Below are 21,532 nucleotides of genomic sequence, written 5' to 3'. Positions count from 1 at the left end.
AGCAAAAAGCCTACACAAATTAACTGGTACTTCAAATGTGGTTTTCACAAAAGCTGGCAGGTCTGTGGCGATCCCTGAAAACAATACAGGTTTGAGAAATTTTTCAAAGTGACATGCCCTGACATAACAGCTGCATTAGCTATGGTTTTTAATTACATATGACACCACATCTGCATGTTAACAGGTTTCCAAACATTTTGTGTATAAAGCAGGATGTTCATGAACAAACTGGTTTGTATTTTATCCTGCAATCGATATTATCAACAGAAGTTTGTAATATAATGTATTCTGCATCGATTAATCTACCACCCAGCCTGGTCTGAGCTTTCACCTGTTCAATTTATAGTGAACTACTATATACCTACTAATAGGTATTGTAACAGAAAGAAAAAAAGTGTTCATAATAAATAGGTTTACTATTATTTCAATTGAATATATAGATTTTTGTCTGCAATGTTGTTTTAATAAAAGGGCCAGTTGGCAAAAAAAAAAGTTCATTTGCCATGATCTGCTAACTGAGGAGAAATTTCCAAAGGACTGATTTATAAGAAATTTGGGGCAGTCAAAGTTCTCAGATTCATCATTAAGGAGTCCTTGCAATTCCCAAATCGGGCTATTCGCAGAGATGCACGCCTCGCCTGCAGCAGGGAACCTGAGCTCATTAGAGACCCTGACAAGGCTTTTTGAAAGTCACTGTGTGTGGGTCCGGCAGCTAGCCCTCCCCAAGGTTTGTAGTCCATGAAAACAAGATCTACACCTACCATTTAAAAGATAGTTATTAAAAGCAAAACTGCTCCTACCCTGAAATAGTTCTCAAACTGTTAAATGCAGATAGTCAGGTGTCACAAATTCAAAAGTCAGGTAAAAAAAATTAAGCCTGAAGGTGTAGGACGGCAACCCGAGGTCTGCACCGAAAAACAGCCTCATGACAGCAAAGCAGCAGTTGTTTCAAGCGCACTGCTCACATCCCTCCCAAGGGTTCATTAACAGGCTTTGAAACCATTACTGTCCCACCCCACCAGACTCCATCCAACCTACTTCCAAGATCACTATCCTTCTTGGAAACAACCATGATGGCTTGCTGAAAAATTCTGAGATGCTCTTTGGCCAGTGACATGTTAGGTCCGGGAAGAAAAAAAAAATAATTCAGAATTCCCACTGAAAAAAGTTGTATTTTACTTTTCCAGTGAGGGGGTGAATGCTGAGGATCATGGAAAGAGAGCAGGAAGATCTCCTGTTAGAACTAGCTTGTAAATATTCCCAAGACAGACACCAAACCTCTGTGACTTTGCCCTTTCACAAGTATAAGTATCTGCTATTAACATTATTTGGCCATGAGGTAGTGCCAATTTCTATAAAATTGTATTATCCATCTACACGTTTATCTTGGTCATGGGGTTTCTTCCCCCCTTTGAATAGTATTTCAAAATTGGAAACAAAGCATTCAAAGAGAAAACCAGGTTCGTATTTTAACAGAAATTTTGAGAAATTTTAAATTATGAAACTCAAATTTGCTGGAACTCAAGTGGCCACATTTTGCAGGCAAGAAGAAAGGTTTTGAAATAAATGGTTACTCTAAGGCAAGACATTCAAGTTATCCAGTGTCTGAACTGAAATGGACCAACTGCAAACAAAACTCAATTTGTTTAAGTTTTCATTCACAAAAGCAATTTAAGTATTTGTTTTGTACACATGAAAGACCAAACCACTAAATAACACTGTTATCTTATAAAGATACTAATATTAAATAATAGTTATGTTCCACTAAAAATGTTACATTCGGAAACATTTTAGGAAATGCCACATAGTTACTACACATGTTCTGCGTTTTCTTTCCAAAGTAAATATCCTGGGAGTTCAAAATTGTTAACTGGCATCAAAATCTCCCTTTTTATGGTTTAGTGAAAACCCTCCCAAACCAGTGAAGAAACAGCAGTAACTCCCCCATCTATAAATTACGCAGGCTCAGCTTCAACAGCTTACTAGAAGAAAAGCAAGAGAGAACTTGATATTTAGTAGTCTTCTATGCAGAGTAAGCCCCTCATCCCTCGTTCTTCACTTTTAAAAAGTTAAGAAGCTAAGTTAACAGAGTAACCCAAAGAGCTCCAGGACTCCGTGCTAACTATTCTGCATTCAAACATGCGCAACACCTGTATTGTAAGGCTGTATAACCAGGATCACGCTTAGTAGAAAATAAAAAGCTTATCCTTTCTAAATTAAATCACACAAATATACAGGCTAGTCAGTTCATTGCAATTTAAGAGAAATGGCAAAGCTCATTATGTTATTTTTTAAATTAAATGAGAAAGCAAAACATAGCAGGCAACATGCACAACTATGCTACTTATATCACAACTTCAGTAAACAGGCAATAAAACACAAAAGCTCACCACCCCCCGCAAGAGCCTACAGTACAGAAAGCCCTCTTAAGATTCACTCCTACAATGCAGTTAAGTAGGAGATTTCAGAAAAGGATGCACAAAAAACATTTAGCAGACTTAATTTGATTAAACAGAGTCCTGAGAGTTTAACAAATGTTCAACAGCATAGGCATAACATTTACAACAAGAAAGAAGAAAGGCACCTGGAGACATCTGACACTGGGCATGCTCTGCAGGCATCTCAGTGCGCACATGCTCTCTACCAGGTTGGAGCAGCCTAGCCACAAAGACCTTGGCACAGAACACTGCAGGGTGACAAAAAGGAAGGAAGAGAAGAAGCAGTTAGATGCCACAACAAATCACTCAAGGCAGGCAACTCATTAGTATGTTAACGTGGGTACTTAGATCTATGTTATTTCTACATTAAGCACAAGGTTAGCGGCCAAGGGTAAAATAACCACTGAAGATCCTTTTCCAAAACTAAGCCATCCCTCTGTCCTATCAAGGATAACGAGCTGATTCTTTTTTTTTCCCCCCCTCATTTGCAACTGCTTGTCTCTAGTGCCCAGCTGAACATTATAACTTACTACCAGCAGCACCAGAGTTGTTACAGTCTGGGTCCATCCGTTCAGCGATGCAGCCACACATTGCTACCGACAACAGGCGTTCTGCTGCGACGGGGGAAGATGCCTTACTCAGCAAACTGGCCTGGCCGTAATTGCTTGCGAGGTTTTTACCTTTGCAGTCACCCTTGGGGAACAGAAGTGCAGGAGCTTTTCATTAGGGTGGCAAGTCTTCAGAATACAACCTGGAGGAGCTCTGGTAATTAAGGTTTGGCACCCTGCACTGTCTCAACTTTCTCAAACAATTGCTGCCTATTTATTCCAACAGCAAAGCAGACATTAACTTCTGAGGTTACAGTCTATGTACTGGAACGCCGACAACCAAAAAATATAACTATTTTTAGAGAGGAACAACACCTAGCTAAGTTCAAATTGCAAGACCAAGTTCTGCTTAGTCAAGATGCATGGTATCCTGATTAAATGGGTTATTGGGGAAAAAAGTTTGTATTATCAGTTGAGGGTGCCCTAAAGCCAAATTATACCCTAACTACATTTACTACTCATACTGCCAAAGCCAGAAAAAAAACCCAAGCTTAACTACCAGACTCCACATTGCTGACACGAGAAGTGAGGGAAAGTTTGGAAATCCTTTTTGTTTCTTTTCTGAAGCTGAAGAAATTTGATGCAGACAGACTCCCCAAACCTTTTATAGCTCAATGAGATTATTTTACAGTTCCTTTTAAGGATAGAATAGTACATACACTACAGAATCATCAGATAAAGTTAGGGAAAAGGATTCAACTCCTCGCTATCAAGCACTGCACAAACCCAGCTCTAAAATTTGGCACAGACTTAGCTTTCAGTATTTTTTTCACACAGGCTTCCAATTTAGTTATAACAAACATCAAATCTTTAAAAGGAAAATCCCACATAGATGGAAGTTGAAAGTGGAATAACCAGAGGGGAAGACTCAGGAAAAGCAGTTTGTGCCAGTAAGGAGGGGAAAGAGGGAGCCCAGAGCAATGAAGAGGTTAAAAACAGGGGTGGGGTTTTTTTTGTTTCATACCTCAGGAATATGACAAAAGAAAGCCTAATATTTTCATCTCCATGCTAAGGAGAGAAATTAAAGCAAAAGCAGGAGAAGAGTGACCCTAGCAGCACCAAACCACACTGGGATTCTCTCTCCTCTTCTCCAGCAGGAAGGCTGCAATTCCATATGGATGCTCTGTACAATGCACTCATCATGTGCTGAGTGGGTATATATACCTTATGTACCGACATAAAAATAAACACATCCATGCTACATGGTATTATTCTTCCTTCAATATCAAAATAAATCACAGTTTTGTATTATTAAAAGTTTCTTATTTAAAGTTTAGAAAAGTGTGATTTTTTCATTTAGCTATCAAGTAACTAATCCCATATATCTATAATTACTTTGCAATAATTGACTTCAACATGACCTCACAGAAACACTTGAAGTTTAGTTCCCAGAAGTGTTCTAAAATAAATCGACCAGTGACATTAGGGAAACTGCCTTAATTTCAACGAGACACCAAAAAAAGAAAATTTCTGTATTTTTAAAGATAGGATATACTGTTCAAACCCACTGATCATGATATTGAAGATGCAGGATCTTATATAGGCCATTTACAGTTCTACTTCAAAACAAGCATATATAATTCAAGAAACTTCCTTTCTAATCTGTTTCATTATTTAATCTTACTTGGCACAATACCTGAATGGTGTTTCCACAACACTGAACCATTGAAATTTGGGGAATCGCTGCAGATATTTATTAAAGCCCAAATAAGTTTTTGCATTTTTAAACATATAGGCCCTGTAAAAATTTTAATTCTGCTCACATCACTGAGTCATTGATCAAGAAACACAAAAAACTTCTCTCAAACTTTCAGGCAAGATGTACAAAACTGTGCATATAATCTGTATAATTAATCTGCCTTACAAGAGCCCGCAAACTATAAGCTAAAAATCACTGGCTGAGGTTATTAGGCTGTGTTTTCTTTTAGGAACTACTCTAGGTAAAAATAAGCTGAATTTTAAGAACTTCAGAGAACTGTGGGTAACTTGAGAAAAAGATTTTAATTTAGTTCAAAATACATTGAACACAGAGGCCATTTCCATGCCAAGTTTAAGCCACACAAAAACCTTTCCACAGTATTACAAAACCCTGAATAAAAGGATTTATAAAAATCACCGGACACTTAGCCGTAGCAATGATATTGCACAATACTACAAATTAAATATTGCGTTCTACTTCACACTAAACAGGAATGTGCAAATATTTGTGTGCTTCGCTGACATGTTATTTCTTGACCCTGCTTGCATAGGAACTGTCATACGTAAAAGCACAATAGTGTATGCAAGATTTAATTTTTGCATAGCAAAAGCCTGAACTTATGCCTTCACTTTCCACCTGCCTTTCATCAGGATCCCAGGGAGATACAGCACTATTTCATGAAGTTTGGACAGTGTCACTTTCCCCTTTCCTGATGGGCATAATATTAAATGCACATATAACCAGTGTCAGTCCCACCGGCAGACAACAGAACCATACAGGTTAAGGCCAATCAAAACTCAAATTTTAAGGACCAAACTAGTTTGCAATACAGAGTTTTAATCGACTCACATTAAGAGAGCTGTGTGTTCATCTGAACTACTTGCAGGGGAGGAGCAAGCAGATGAAAGAGGGGCTTTACAGCTTCAGGGCAAGGACTGAGTGATGCTGAAAAAATAAAGACAAATAGAGAAACCCTCATTCTGATCTTTTAAAATGCCTTAAGTTCGGAACGATCAATAGATTAATTTTATTATTGTATGATTGATTTTAATTCTATACACAAAGGACTGCTTTGGTGGTCCTGCCTCACGAACTACATTTCAAGACTTAGGTTTTAATCTTAAATCTATTTGTCAAATTTAAGAAACGTATGCAAATGCTTGCATTTACATTCAAAACTATAAATTCTCAGTAGTATCAGTAAAAAAAGCATATGCTTCAACGTCTTTTGATGCTAAGAACGTCCATATTAATCGTAAAGCACACAGCAGTGTTCTTCAAATGAATCAACTTTGTGGGTGATAACTTTAGGATAGAGGTACCAAAAAAAGGAAGAAAAATACCTATCAGCTCCTGAACAATCCAAAGTTTTCATTCACTTTGGACATCTCATAGGTGTACAGCACTGCTATTTTGTTAAAGCACTGTAAAATGTCCAGAAATGTTTCATTTCAGTGCATCTGAAATTAAGAGTTGTATCACACAGAAATCCTCATACTTTCTTATTCTTTCCTTTAAAAAAAAAAAAAAAAATCACTCATTTACCCTATAAAGCCCACTAAATTGCTCAAGAAATGAATACGGACTATGGCCTTTGTTCCTGATGGAACTAATACACCTTTGATACCCAGGGACAGAAATATTGCAATGTCGTAATTAATACTTGCATAACCAAGCCTTATTGCTGGGAGTTTTATAAAGTATTAAAATTATGACCTTGGAAATTGGAATGACCGCATTTATTTTATTTATACAAGACAATTTAAGGAATCAAAATTTATTGGTATATGTACAGTTTGGGAAATTCTGCTCTTAAGGCAAAAATATCCTTGCTTTTGAAAATCAGTTTCTAGACAGAGTCCAAAAAAAGACTGGCAAGGGGAGGCATCTTGGAATTTCAAAGAAAAATACAGTAAAACAAATGACAGCTCTAATTTACTCCATTTTTTCAAGAAGCATAACTAATTATATTAATCCACTCTTCCTGCAACAACTTTTTTCTGATGCAGTTTATTACAAAATTAAATTGAACATATAAACCTAACAAATCATTCAAGTTTACAATTCTGAAGTCTGAAATGCTTTTCCCAACTTCCTTGCAACAACAGACCAGCTCCTCAGTAAGGTTACTTCATGTTCTGGATGTCCCACAGGGCTATGAATACAGTTTCGGATTGGCCAAAAAGGTACAACCAAAAAACTTCAACCTTCATTCTGAATTCTTGTCAGGTTTTTAGCTATAAGAAACTTGCACGCTATTCAACCTTGGTAATTCACTGTTTAGTTTACTTTGATTTAGGCCTGGACCAACAGAACTGATACTTCTTTATTTCCATTAACACTTCATATTGATAAATTCATGGGGTAACTGCTGTTACTTAAAACCCTCTCTATGGCTGGGAATGACAGACACATTCCCCAGTAGCTCAGATTTAATGCTGCAAAAAGGAGTATTCTGAAAAGCAAACTTAGACTTAAGGGCAGTTATGACTATTTATGAAAGCTATATGCTCACAAGTCAAATTTAATATCAAGCTCAGATCTTAGTTTCTCAAAAGTCAGCATTAACCACAGTAAGACATAAAAAAATATAAAGCAGGAACACTGTTCAAAGGCCTTCAGTATTATTTTACACTCAGCAGGGGATAGTTGCCAACTACTCAAACTCCATCCCCTTTTGTTAGCCGGGATATCATCCAGATCTTACCTGGTGTTTTTACCTGAAGTGATTTATTCAAAGTAGTGACAAGCAGAACAGTGTTGAACCAACTACATATCAGAACAAGTATCTGAATCTTTCCAAGTGGTGGAAAATTGAAAGACGTCAAAGCATACTCTAAAGTGTGAATACTTAATAGGAATAAAGTGTGGGGGCATGCATGTAACACAAATAGGTGTGTTCCACAAGCGACAGCCTGGCTTGGCACGGCAACACATTCACTACGCTGCACATTCTGGTGCAACATTCAGTATCTTTGCTGAGGTACTTCAAAAAAAAGAAACAGTTCACATCAAACCAATAGTAGAACTTTGTACTCTTCCTGTTCTCATTTCAAAACCAAGTTGTCCCTTGAGAGATGCAGTGTATTCACATGCTCCATACAAGTTTTTCTGGAATCGGTGCCACCACATCACTACCTTTTCCATGTCCAAAATGCAGTCTCACATCCAGTCTTGAGTGTCTGATTTGGAAGGCTGTTTGAGCGGCCATTCATAAAACAGATTTCCAAAACCCACTGACTTTTACATATGCATTCCAGTGTTCTGCCTCAATTTAAGAACGCCTACATTCTCAGGTCACAAAAGTTGTCTTAGATGTGATTTGCGCTTGCATTTCTGTCCTTCAGTGAACTACAAATGCAAACGTGAGTTTCTCAAAAATAAATATCCACAGAGTAGCAGATTCATTTTAACTTGTGAAATGTTTTTAATTATTACTTTATTGCTATCAGATCATTCTAAAAAACAATAGGTAACCAATAGCTGAGTCACACTTCCATTAGAAAAATCTATTTAGCTAAATGACGTCCATTCAAAATAAAAATCGCTCAATGTTACAACTTTCCAATAGCCATTCAAGATTTGCACGTGAGCTTCTTGCATTTTGGCAAAAATACTAAGTGAGGTATCAGGAAATTTAAAGCAAGACAAAGGGAAAATAATTTATCAGATAACTTATCCTCATTACCACACCGTTCTTCTAGATAGGATAATGAATTCACGGGAGGGTGATCGATAACGCAGTCCCACTCTGCTCCTGAAGATCAAAGTATGCGTTCGCTACAACAAAATGAATGCTACAAAAGGAATATGGATTCAGTGGAGAAAAGATTAAATGCTTTCTTTGCATATAACAACCGTACTCCATTATAATTTATTTATCAGGATAAGACTCATGAGATGCAGTAGCTCATTTTCAGGAAGATACAAAAGGCTAGGAAGAAAATCCTAATACATTTATGTAAGTCACTCTAAAGGTTAACCAAAATAATCTAAATTTTCCAAAATACACAGTATTTAGATTAAACCTTGCTTCCTTCATATATTCACATCCCAACTACCACAGTTTCAAAACTCCAGCAGTGTGATATTCCTTTCTACATTAACATATCCTATGCTACATAAAAAAAGGCCATTTCAAAAGAAAAGTGGCTTTCCCATGCTCTTATGCAGCAGGAACAGAGGTGTTAGAGACATCTAGACAGCAGCACACCTGCTCTCAGTAAACCATAACTGAGGGGAAAAGAGAGAAACACTGAAAAGACACCTAACACTGACAACTGAAATAGGAGAAACTTTGCGTGAATAAATTAAGCGCGTAGAAAAATGTGGCTGAAACTTGTCTAAGATGCTAAAAGATGTCTTAGATTCTTTTCTATATTAAGTTTTTAAGAACGAGGCCTAACACAATCTAAAAATAGTATTAAGCCCATCTGAAAATCTAGTACAGACAAGGCAGCGTGCACTTAAACTTGATGACTTTAAACACATATGAAGTCTGGGCTCAGCACATAATAAAATGCTAGCTTCACATTCAGTGTTTGTACATCAAATGCTGCAGAGGAATATTCACATAGTCTGTGACAGCTTACATTTGATAGATTACATTTCACTTTTTGAAACGTTAAGATTCCAAACCTGTCCAAGAAGTAAGCCTCCAAACTGCATATACTTGCAACTCAAGTTCAACTTAGCTTTACTACTGCCTTCCATAGGACTGTTTCATGTTTCAAAAGGTAAAGCAATATTAAATATCATAACATTGGGGATCTTTTCATCAGCAGGAGGACACATTCATGCTTCCTCTTTCCACCCCCTCTCAGTGTATTTTAAATGATTTCCTCTTTTCAGTTTTCATCATTAAAGATGCCAAGTTCACTTCTGCCTCCCCATTCTCTCATTTTAGAAAAAGGCACACCCTGAGCAGCAAATATTACACAGGAAGATGTTATTGTGCGGTGTTAACTCCAAGGTGAGTCTGACCAGAGTGTGGGACAAATTCCACCTCATATTAGATGAGACTGCAAGAAATGAGTCAGACTAAGGTTAATGAGTGTTTCCCTTAGATTTTCCCTCAGATTTTTTACAAATAATTATATTAAAAAAGCATGCCCACGATTTCTCCACCCTAACCAAATAAAATTCGAGTATTCAAAAAAAAAAATCAAACCAGGAAACAACAGTACCCTGTGCACAAATAATTCATTATATATGTATTAAATTCAAGTATAATTTTTGCACAAAATACCACACCAGCAAAACAAACGCAGAGCTAAAACAATACACGAGATCAATAGCACCTACAAGAATTTCTTCTACAGTAGATTAAATATTGAGGCCTTAACATTCACTTTAATAGCAGTCTACAAAAGAGAACACTCAAGCGGCTTGGTGTTATCGCTATTAATATCACAAGGAATTGAGGCATACTGCTTCGTACTAACTTTAGAAATAAGTTGCCAAGTTCATTAAAGCACTGACAATAAAGCTGGGCATTAGGAGAGGTGCAGGTCTCCTGTTCACACCAGATATTTAACTCGTGTAACTTTATCTTCCTATCAGCCGGGGATCCGGCTTTCCTTCCTAACGCACACAAATACCTTCCAAGCTTGTCTTTAAGATAACATCTTGTAGGCTTTTACAGTCAGCTCAAAATCTCCGATGAATGTGACTCAAAATACAACCATACTGCCCTGCTCTGAGGTAAACACGCTGTAACTTTAAAGGTCCTCTTGAAAACCCGGCCTTACAACTGGCCCAGCTATGTTTTGAACACAACTTGAACAGAACTTTACCAGGAGGTCTCATGAAGGATTTAAAAGGCTGACTCCAAGTGCTGCCCACACCATAACTTCAAATGGCACTGCAGCAGGATAAAGCTACTGGAATTTGTACTACAACCAACCAGACGAGTTCTCTAAACTTCTGATGACCACATCAGAGGACACAGCTAGAAATCAGAGCAGATAGCTGTTACTTTCCTGAGCCCGACTGAGAAGTTCAATGAAGTCACTGGTAAGGCTGCTTTCTCCTTTCAGAAGCAGGATTTGTAAGCAATTTGCTTAGTGCCCCTGTACCTGTAGATACTGCTTTCCAGCTCCGCAGAAGGCAAGTCTACCTTACGTTCCCAGGTCTGTTTTTCACAGATCTGCAATTTCCTAATAAACTGCACGTGCACTTACTGAATATGCCCTTTCTTACTCTAAGCTCAGCAGCTAACTTGGTGTGTTCTAACACTTCAGGGACATTAAGCAGTTCAAGCAAGGTACTGGATTTGCGGACAAACTCAACTAAGCAGAAGCAGCAAGATATAGTACAGGGTGACTTCTTACCTGAAACTTTGTTTCTGGGCTTCAGATCCACCAATCCAGAATGAAAGGGGATTCGAATGGGTTTTCCTTCTCAGACTTGTCTGTTAAAAGAGAGCAGCCAATCATCTTCAGCTTGGTGTATCTACTTCTTTCGTGTACGAAATCCCAATTACGTACTCCTAATGCTGTTAGAGAGACAAGGCAGCCTAGGCACCTTACCAGTCCGGCAATGACTACGTTAGTGGGGTCATCGGATTGGTGGATCTAAGACAAAGAAACGGATTTACGGACAAGAAATTGCTCTTTCCCCTGCCCTGAATCGCCCGACACGCGACAAACGTTTTGGGGCCGCAGCTCACTTTGCAAAGATTAAGAAAGATGAGAAGAAACTACAATGCAAATAACAAAACAACTGCTTCAACCGCCAGCTTACACCTCACAAGCCTGCTCCATGAACTGCCAGAACAATAATACACCGGTTTTCAAAACAGTCCAATACAGTTCTCCTAACTGCCATACGCATGCTCTAAAGCATTTTATTGAAATGATTATTTCCCTATTTCCAGACTCAAAATGATCTGACTTGCCTTACATATCTGCAGCACAAAGACAGAGTCTTCAAGACACTTAATGATCTGAATGACAGCACTGAATTCAGTAAATTTTCAGTAGCTGGAAAACAATCTAGAACTAGAAGAGAGTAAGCCAAGGCATGGTATTCCTGAGACAAGAAAAAGTCACCTCTTACTGAGCTAGATGATAAAAGGCCTTCATCCAGTACTTTCAAAAGTATGCTGAGAGTGTGAAGTGACCAATTCAGAGCAGCTTTAACAATAAAGCCTAAGAGAAGATGGAACCTGCAGAAAGCCCGTACTCTGCGTGTAACGGAAAGTGTATTCTAGACAGACCAGACTGTGCAACTTCCAGTCAGATCTTCAAAAAGTTGCAGATATAGCCTACAAAATTTCCCCTAACAGCAGCCAGAAGCAACAGCGACATTTTCTAGAACATACTGCTGCAACATCCACAGAAGATTAAGCCACCGCTGCCTGTCACCCTTTTCTCTGCTCTCCAACCCCTCTGGAGGATTGAACCAAGCGTTCTTCAGCCTCCCACAATTGTGCCCCACATCTCAAAGCGCCAGCAGCTTGGAGAAGGGTGGGAGAAACTGCCACTGTTCACAGCTGTGCCAAGAAACTGCATCGATGAGGACAGTCACGTCCCTGACTGCCCAGAGCCACACAAAGAAAGGAACGTCTTCATCGTGGGGCGATTTTCTGCTTTTCTACCACTGGTAAAGCAACAGTCAACTATATGGCGACATTTCAAGGACAAAGCAGCACTGTAAGCCTGATACCGTGTCCAATCCAGGATTTTTAAGGCTGCCAAGTAAAGTGATGTCAAGGCATATGACTCACAATTTTAAGAGTACAATATAGCTCAGTAAGAAGCCAGCTATCAAAATTATATAAATGTACTCATTTGCTAAGTCACAACAGAGCCAGCAGGGTGTTGGAAGGAGAAACACTTCACCATGAAGGCATTCCTTAAAAGTATCTGCAAGTGTTACAGCACAGGTCTGATTTTTGTCTCGAGAAGCACTGGAGTGCTAGAGATGGCCTGAATATCAAGTTTCCCTGGCTAGTCCTTTGCTGCCCAAGTAGAATTGCCTAAAAGATTCTCTATCAAATACAAGCTGTAATTCTAACTCAAATTTTGCAAACAGATCCTGAGTATAGATTTTGAAAAAGCTGTGCATTTTTCTCTGAAATCTTTAAATAGGCATGACTGAAAAGGATAGAAGATTCGAACGAGGTACCATCTTGTGCGGCATCCTGACATACAAACATACATCTCACAATAAGGCAAACAATGCAAGTTGTCTCAACTTCTTTTGTACCAAAACTCCGTAGTAAAAAACTCCTCAACAGTATTAAACTCAGAACACGGTCCCGCAGCTCATGACACTGCATATATAGTTGTGTTTCTCCTCCACGTCAGCGAACAAACCAATTTTGAACCAAATTTTGTAGCACTGCCACAGCTAAAAGTTAACCTGAAAAACTTTTTTTACCCATTTACACAGAAAGCACGTCAGTCCCTATTCGTAGCAAGTAAGCACCTACATCTCACAAATTTCTGGCTGTATTCATACAAAAAATGAGCCTGGGAAGCTGAACTACTCTTTGATCCCCAATAAAAACGTTAATTTCCTTAGGTAGGAGTACAAGGATGCAAGTCCTGAGGGGACCTGGATTAACAAAGCAATGAAGAAACAACACGCCCTCAAACGCTCCCATTGTTAATTTAGCCTGTGAGAGAAGCAAATTAAGTTTCCTACAAGAGTCAGCGCTTTTTTGTTGATAAAATACAAATGGTATTGTGTTATTTTTTGCGTTATCTCGTCTCGTTCATGCATTACTCATTTTGGGAAATGTGTGGAAGCAGTACAGGAAAATGGAGTAGGCTGTCAGACGTTGCACCGCTGAGTTCATAATACACCAATAAACTGGGGAAGGAAGGGATTTTCCAGAAAAAGTGGATTTTCTGTGAATAATGAAGTACTATCAATACCATGAAAATCAAACTGAGAAATCAGATTATATAACAACACAAACAGTGGCATTAGTATAAAGATGACATCGCCAGAGAAAAAAGCTGGAACGTAAGTATTGTTATTAATCAGCATTAGTTTAAACAATTCTGTAAATATTCTCATTTCCCTTCAATTTATTTTCTCCCTTGCAACAACAAAAAAAAATTACTTGTCACAGAGCAGGCCTCTTGCAACCATGGTCTCTTATCCTCCCCGCACATCATTCTTCTTGCATTGGCACGTTTGCTGCAACATCCATTTCATTTTAAACCCATCAGCAATCTCGCTTTGCACGCTGCTGCACAAGCACTCAAAGCAGCACAGGAAGATGAAACAGAAAATGCCAAAGCAACAGTGACCTCTAAACTCCACAGCAATAAAACATAACGCATCAAAAGACATATATCAAGCTGATTTAACAAGCAGAAAAGGTGTTTTGGAAAACACACATGAAATGAAAAGGTACATCCATCCTTCAAAGAACATTCCCAAGTCTCTCTAAGGGTACAGCTTGTAACAAGGCAGTTTGTTTTCCTGAGATGCTGCTTGCAATGCTCATCGGTGACCCAAATCTTTAGCAACGTTCAACAACTCTGCCTAAGGGACACAGTCAGCACAGTCTGAAATGCAGAAATGGCATACATGTGCTTTACAACTTTTTTAAAGGAGCAACCCAATAGCACTTCAGAGAGGGCAGCTGGCGTGCATATCAGCATGGCTGCGGAGATGTGATCTCATTCCACGGTGACACCTGGACACTGGATTTACGAGCACAATTCAGGACCTCCCGGTCCCAAGCCAGAGCTCACAGGCAATGCATTGCCCTGAAAACTATCTGGCGGTGCTCACACGCACAGGAAGCTACACACGTGTTTCAGGCAGCAAGGGAACTCTCTCTGCTGCATGTTACTTGCTCAGCATTGTTGCAAAGGTTGGAAAATTTAGTAGCGTTAGAAAATGTAACTGCATTGTGAGGCAAAAAACCTCTCTGAATCTCAAAGGAGGTTTAAAAAGCCTTTGTGAAACACCGGCATTTAGTCTCCCCAAGAAACTGTAACCTCCTTCTATTAAGAACTAAAAGCAATTTAGTTTCAGATTTTTCCCTACAAATGGAGCATCTGCAGTTTTCCTTCACCTGTATAAACTGATGGATGCAGCTATAATGATCACAAACTACAGATAACATTTTCTTTATACCCTCTCTTCTGCATCTTTGTGTTCTCCTTCTTCCCTTCACCACCCCATTTCCCCAATCAGTTTATTGTTTCATCTAACCCTTCCCAAAAGATCCAGCTTTCCACACTTCTTTGCCCACTTCCCTCATCTCACCATCACTCTGCTGGCTCTAAATGCAGTCGCCTTGCTCTAATTCATTTTCTTAAGCTCTTCCTTCCCATTTTCTGCACCGCTGCCAAAGTCACAGCAATCTATTCTCTTTATATTTGTATCCTTCCTCTTACAGGCACTCTCTGAAATGTGACTGTCACTCTGATAGCCTGTGCAGCAGCGCAGATCTTACATTCCCTGCCCCAAAGGCTCATCCGTGCCTTCCTAACAGCCACCTTCACCACCACCTCTTCAGATATCTGCTCTAGCCATCTCCTTTCCCCTCCATGTACGAAGCCGTCCAGCACGCCATCGACTGCACGCTTGAATGTCTGACATGCAGCTCTCAACTCTGCTAATTTAGCTACTGAAGATTAAAAAAACACAGAGCAAACTGATAGTTATCCTACTGAAGAAAGCACAACTACTTTACACAGAGGTTTACAAACGTCTTGCCTAACTCTCCATCTACTTCCAGCCTTTGATTAAGAACCAGTCACATTTTAGCTAGAACAGTACCTCCTTTGTTTCAGATGCAAAGATGATCGTTGCCTAGTCCATCTGTATCTCTATCGTTACAAAAGTAAACTCTTTGAAGAATTCCTCTAAGAACGTGGAGGGAGAGAGGGGGATCACAAAAAAAAGTAACTGCCTGCTTGGCTTGCAATGATTGAGATGGGGAAGAAAAATCCAGAACGTTACAGCCCTACCGAGATACATACAGGAGCTGTATTTCAGTTTCCAAACAGAATGCTAAGATTTATTTTGCACTGTAAAGCTTTAAATAGTTTGGGGGCACAGTCATCTCCAGTTGCAGTAACCCAAGAACTTCAGGTACTGCTGGCATGATTTTCAGAAGAAGTTGCTGCTGGCAAGGCATGCCTATGTGAAATACTTTATTCTGAGATTGTTACCTTTTGAATTTGAAGACCTTCAGCTTACATCAAAGTTCTGCCAGGAGAAACTGAGAGACTTTTGGCAAGATATTCAATTATAGTTCTTCACTTATTATTTACAGAGTCACTTAAACACTGGACACTTTTATGAGAGACAGAGACATTCTAGACAGTGAAGGTAGTATATTAGGAAGAATATTTTCCATATACACAACTTTAAGATACAAATGATGATACAGTGTAAACAAGTGCTTGTCAGTTTTATTCCTAGGCCTGGTCTTTCCATAACCCTGTCACGCTACTACCACGGAGCAGTGTTATATTGAATTTAAACTGCCAACTCTGCAGCAGGGGGATCTGTGTTTGGGAAGCAGCATGTGTGTCAAGGACACAGGGGAAAGACAGGTGATAATAAGCTCAGTAAGTGTGAGAATTTACACACAGTTGGCTTCCTGCTTCAGTAACCGTGTCCCACAGGTGTCTGGTGGGTACAAGAGCCTGGGAGTAATACATTCTTTTTTTTTTATATATATATACACACTATCCACATCTTATGCTGCATGCAGTTCACCTCACAAATGCATAACTTTTTAACCTGTATAAAAAAAAAATATTTGCCATATTTAGGTATTCTTTTACAACCACTTTAATACAAACTAAGGAGCTAATGAACCCCTACTTTGAAAGTGTGCCGGCAAAACAAAAGTATGCTTCAGTGAAGCTTCCTGAGAAAATGAAAAACATGAGACTTTTAGCAGGTATTGAAGGCAAATGCATATAACAGGTTTGATGCGACTGAACAATACAGATTTTATACACTATTCAGAACGTGTAGGTAAAAACCCCCTCTTTCACAAAGCATTGTTGTTGGTACTTCAGCTCAAGAAAGAAAAATATTCGGTTCTTTTAAAGAGCAAAAAGGTTACAGTTATCTAATTTCACAGAGAAAATCAAAACCAGGGAAAGAAAGAGCCCTTTCAATCATTTTGGCTAGCCCTCCATCTGTTCTGGATTACTTCCTTGCTACTCATTTGCTAGTAGTTTGCCCACTCACGCAAAGTATTTAACTGAGATGGCCTAAGTACGAAGGTATCCGCTAAAAACAGCCCCGTCAGATAGGCTGTTAACCTAAATATGGACCTCCCGCAGTCAACACAAGTTAAACTTTGAGGTCTCGTGCCTTCTGCAATCACTTCTATGGGCAACGGGTATCTTGCCTGTAGAGGTAGATACCATCTGCAAATGAAAGCCCTGAAATGTCATCACTAAATCAATTGCTCATCGCCATTAAAATGGCTAGATGACATGATTTACAAAACTAGAACTAGACATGCAAAGCCTTAAGATGTCCAAAGAGATACAGCGACTTCAGAACACTCGCTAAACCTTCATACGGCAAATGAAAGTTGTCACTCTGGAACCTTAAAATATTTCCCTTAGATTCCAGCTTTAAAAATAGAACAGTATTATTTCCATGACTGATTTTTCTTTAAATAAATGCAAATGGTCTATCCAGTAAAGGCACAGTTGAGGGCTAGAACATCGTGTTCTGAAACTTCCGTGCAATTAACATGTTGACACATTATCTCTTATTTATCAGCCACTCAGAATTATATTGTATTTGCTTCTCAGAACTTTTGCATCATACATTTGCTCCTGCATTTACCATAGATTCATCCTTGGCATTGGAGGGAAATGATCGAGTACCCAAAGCGCACCAAAAACAATCTCCTGTATCAGAGAGAGGCATAAAACATCCTGCTTTTAGTAAACAGTAATATTCTTAAAAAGCAAAGCATCCCATTAAGCCTGACACTAAGATGATCCCTGGTTTAGGGATGTTTGCCACCAGCATTAACAACCGATACAAGAGTTTGCATATAATACTGAAATCATTGACTGAAAACTCGGTCAATACGGCTTCTACTTCTGCTTTGTGTATTTAAACAAATCTTCCAGAGAATCTTATCTTCTACAACACACAAGAAGGCAAAACCTCCAAGCCATGGTTCACTTAGGAATGACTTTCAATTATTTTAGTGAAACATTTATACTCGAACACAAGTGTTTCTATGCAAGCCTTCACTTGGGCTGAAATGAAATTCAACTATGTTTTACAGAGTACCATTTTCTAGTGGAAACTACAGAATTAATTGTTCATCTTATTAAATTTTTATATTTATTTATTGTGAAAGAGAGAAAAATTTGTTTCTTAAATCTCCTACTGTGTAATAAAAATCTGAATAACCCCATTGATATTTGCATCGATAAGCACATTTCCCAGGTCCAACTGAAAACAGATGATACAACAATTATCAGCAAAAGTTGCTTCTGCCTGCTGCTAATTTGGACCCAAATAGAAGACACTTCTAAAAGGGAGACCATTTACAAAAAGACATGTAAGAAAGTTAAGTGAGGCGAACATACCTTCCAGCCCCAAACGCTATTTTAGCACCTCACATAACCCCAGGCTGAGAAGTATTAGTAACTCTCCGTTCCAGATAGGAAAAAAGCCACTAAAACTCACTTTACACCTCGGAAATTTAGCAAGCATCTTTTCTGTAGGCGACATCCTGTAACGGATACCCGCACAGCTGCCCCCAGCCTCCATCCTCGATGCTGCAGTCCACTAACGCGGAAACAGTTCTGATGTCACCCGCGTTTAAGTGCGATCACCCTATCACCGAATCGATAGGGATCGGGAAAGGAGGCTTGCCAAGAACAGCTTCTAAGCTACCGGCCTCGGTGATCAGAAATAAATACAGAAAGAATCACAAACGTTCTTTGGGGTTCCCCTTTTACTTTTTTAATTTCTGCTTCTTGGGAGCAGACTACACTCGAAGAAAGTTTGTATTTTCCAGACCATGTAGTTTAGCAAGAACTCTCACTGGCTAAAAAACCCATTCAATGTCTCCACTGAACTCTGCTGACTTTCAGAGTGCCTTAAAAGCAAATTTTTGCATTTTACCCCTCAATTCTGCACTATTGCACAAAATTTTGTATGTGAAAGCAAGTTATACTCACGACACATAAATGAGATATTCAGCAATTCTTATTCCCTCTCCGTTCCTAACTTAATTTTATTCATCCCTAAAGGCAGTAAAATTGAGGGTCCCTAATTTTTGGCTACAGACATCTAAGACTTGCTTATATCTTAAAAAAGAACCAACTTTTCTTTCCATTGCTTCCATCTGGCCGCCTCTCCACTAACCTGAGTTTAGCGGCGTAAGCGTTAATTAGGGGGTACAACGAATACACCAATTAGGTCTAGTTAGTACCGGGTTTGCTGGACCGGAGCTCCATCCCCGGTGCTGTTCCGGGAAGACAGGAGCTGCCCCCAGCCCCGAGCGGCACCGCTGCCGCAGAACCCCCAAATCCTCAGGCTGGAAGGTTCAATCCGCTCCCCCCCCTCCCAGGGCCGGCCGGGGGGCGCGGGGAGGTCCCAGCCGAAATCAAGGCGCTGCACCGCCGGTACGCGCCGGGGCATTTCGCTTTCGGTTTTTGCGGCGTGCCCGCATCACCCGCGCACCGGGCGCGATTCTCCGCGCCTTCCCGGACCGGCTCTGCCTTCTGCTGGGGAAGGGGGGCGTGTTTTATTTTTATACATTTCTTTTAAAGAGATCAAAGCGCCTGGCGCGCCCGGGCCCGGGCCTGGAGGACCGACGGCCAGCCGCCGTGGAGGCGGGGGCGACCGGACCCCGCGTTGCGGGGCGGCGGGAGGAGCGGGGCGCGGGCCGGAGCCCAGCCTCGCCAGAGTCACCTTCGCGGCGGGGCGGCGGCGGCGCCGGACCCCCGCAGGCCCGGGCGCGGTGGCGGGGCCTGCCGGCGGGCGGGCAGAGGGGAGGGGGGCGGCGGCGGCGCGGGGGGGGGGACTGCGCGGGAGGCGAGGGTCACTCACCATCAGCTCGATGGTCTTGTCCTCGATCACCGAGTCGGGCTCCATAGCGGCGGGCAGCTCCGCCGCGGCGCCCCGCCCGCCGCCGCCGCCCCGCGCCCGCCAGGCCCCGCCGCCGCTCACCCTCCCGCCCCCCCCCTCCGCGCGCACACGCACGCGCCGGCGCACGCACGCTGCGTCCTCCGCGACGTCACGGCGCCTGGAAGAGGGAGAGGGCGCCTCCCGCCCCAGCGCCTCTCGTAACCGACCACAACTCCCGGCGGCCCTCGCGGCCCCGCGACGCCATTGGCTGCGGGCGGCTCCCGGCGTGCTCCGAAGCCCGCGCGGGTGGTGCTGGGAGCTGCGTGGGTGCCGCTGCTCCGTTCCAGGCCGTGGGGGGCCTTATCGTGGCCGCAATGCTTGGGGGCAGCGCCGACACCTCCCCCGGGGCTCTGTGGCGGCGTGGGGCCGCGAAGGAGCCCGGGGATGACTCAGGGGCCTCACGGAGTCCGGGGCGCGGCGGACCGGCCTGAATAGCAACCGCCGCGGGTCCTAACGGTTACTAGTGTCCCTGGGGTGCTTGTCACTCCCGGGGAGCGGCGCCGGCATTAGAGCCGCCCTGTCTCCTTCAGAGCAAAGCGGCGCTTCGGCCCAAAGGCAGGGTGAGGGGATGAGCGGAGAGAGCAGGGGAACAGAAGGGGCCGAGAACGACGGCACCGCCTCTCACCGCGCTCCCAAGAACGAGGGTCCTTTCCACGGGCTGCAGAATCGAACAAAAAGAGCGTAACGGCCGTTCTGCTCCGTTTCTCATGGCGCCTGTTTGCGGAAGAGAAAGCGTGGGGTTTGCTGCAGGATACTGGAGAAGCCAAAGCACCGGAAAACGCCTTTGAGACCCCACCATCCACTTGCCCTGTGCCCTCGTGCCACACCACCTCATCTTGCTCCACTGTCTCCCTGCCTTTCGCTATCCTGACTTGCTTTCATTTTACCTGAGTCAGTTTTAATATCCTAGTCTTGAACCAGGAGTTGGCTTAATTTCCTTTTCCTGCTTTTGTACCTAGACCAACAGAGGGAGAGTGAAACCTTCCAGCAGCCAGTCCCTAGGAGAATCCCTGCATCAGCTACAAAGCAGGCACAAGGAAGTACCTCTAAAATCCTTTTGACTTGCCCGGAGAGGAAATTGGCCTGTGTCCTTTGTGCCACACCTGAGAACTATGTTCTCTTGATTAAAAATCAGAAGCACTTGGGGAAGAAGGAGGACAAGCTCAAAGCCATTGAAAAAGTCAGACAGTACACTGGCAAGCTTTTGTCAATGTCACAGTAACATTTATATAAGGGTTTATGAAGAACAACACTTCCATAAATAAGGATACTTTGGCTGGTTTTGTAGCTAATTGCTCCAAATTGTTACAGCACCTCTGACGGAGTTTGTTCTTGGGCAGCAGAGATGGGTATTACCCACTTAGTCTAAAATGACAGTTAAAAACCCAAGAGAAGTTGAAGCCTGTGACAGTACCTTGGGGAAATAAGAAACCTCCCTGTCTGAGCTCCTGCGCAGCTCATGGCCTAACAGGGAGGAGGCATCACTATCTGGGACTTCAGGTCTCCACGGTGCTCTGATCAGGCACCTGAGGTTGGAGAATGGGACTTCATTTGTTTAACAAAATAAAGCACCAACAGTATTTTATGTTTGCCCTTTTCCTCTTAAAACAGTGAATACACAAAAACTTGTTAGCGTGATGTTTTTTAGAATTGCCAGACTATTAAGCGGTGCCAGTTTTTTC

The 21,532-nt window shown here is 41.5% G+C and overlaps 1 protein-coding gene across 5 annotated transcripts in view; it reads right to left on the bottom strand.

The window, feature by feature from the left end:
- FBXW11 (F-box and WD repeat domain containing 11) overlaps window positions 1-19,817 on the bottom strand; it is a gene marked incomplete at its 5' end in the record, with an annotated part of 71,296 nt that extends 51,479 nt beyond the window's left edge. For 3 of the 5 annotated variants that reach the window (XM_082006095.1, XM_082006096.1, XM_082006097.1), the window contains 2 exons: window positions 2,585-2,686; window positions 19,773-19,817. In XM_082006095.1, coding sequence (XP_081862221.1) covers window positions 2,585-2,686; window positions 19,773-19,817 — 147 coding nt within the window. The remainder of the gene's footprint in view (window positions 1-2,584; window positions 2,687-19,772) is intronic. The other 2 variants (XM_082006098.1, XM_082006099.1) reach the window with 1 other exon arrangement.
- Between the last annotated feature and the right edge of the window lie 1,715 nt (window positions 19,818-21,532).

Source organism: Phaethon aethereus (genome assembly GCF_964289735.1).
Source record: "Phaethon aethereus genome assembly, chromosome: 14".
Lineage (NCBI taxonomy): Eukaryota > Metazoa > Chordata > Aves > Phaethontiformes > Phaethontidae > Phaethon > Phaethon aethereus.
Note: the sequence above shows the minus strand (reverse complement) of the source record. Positions and strands in the feature narration are given on the sequence as shown.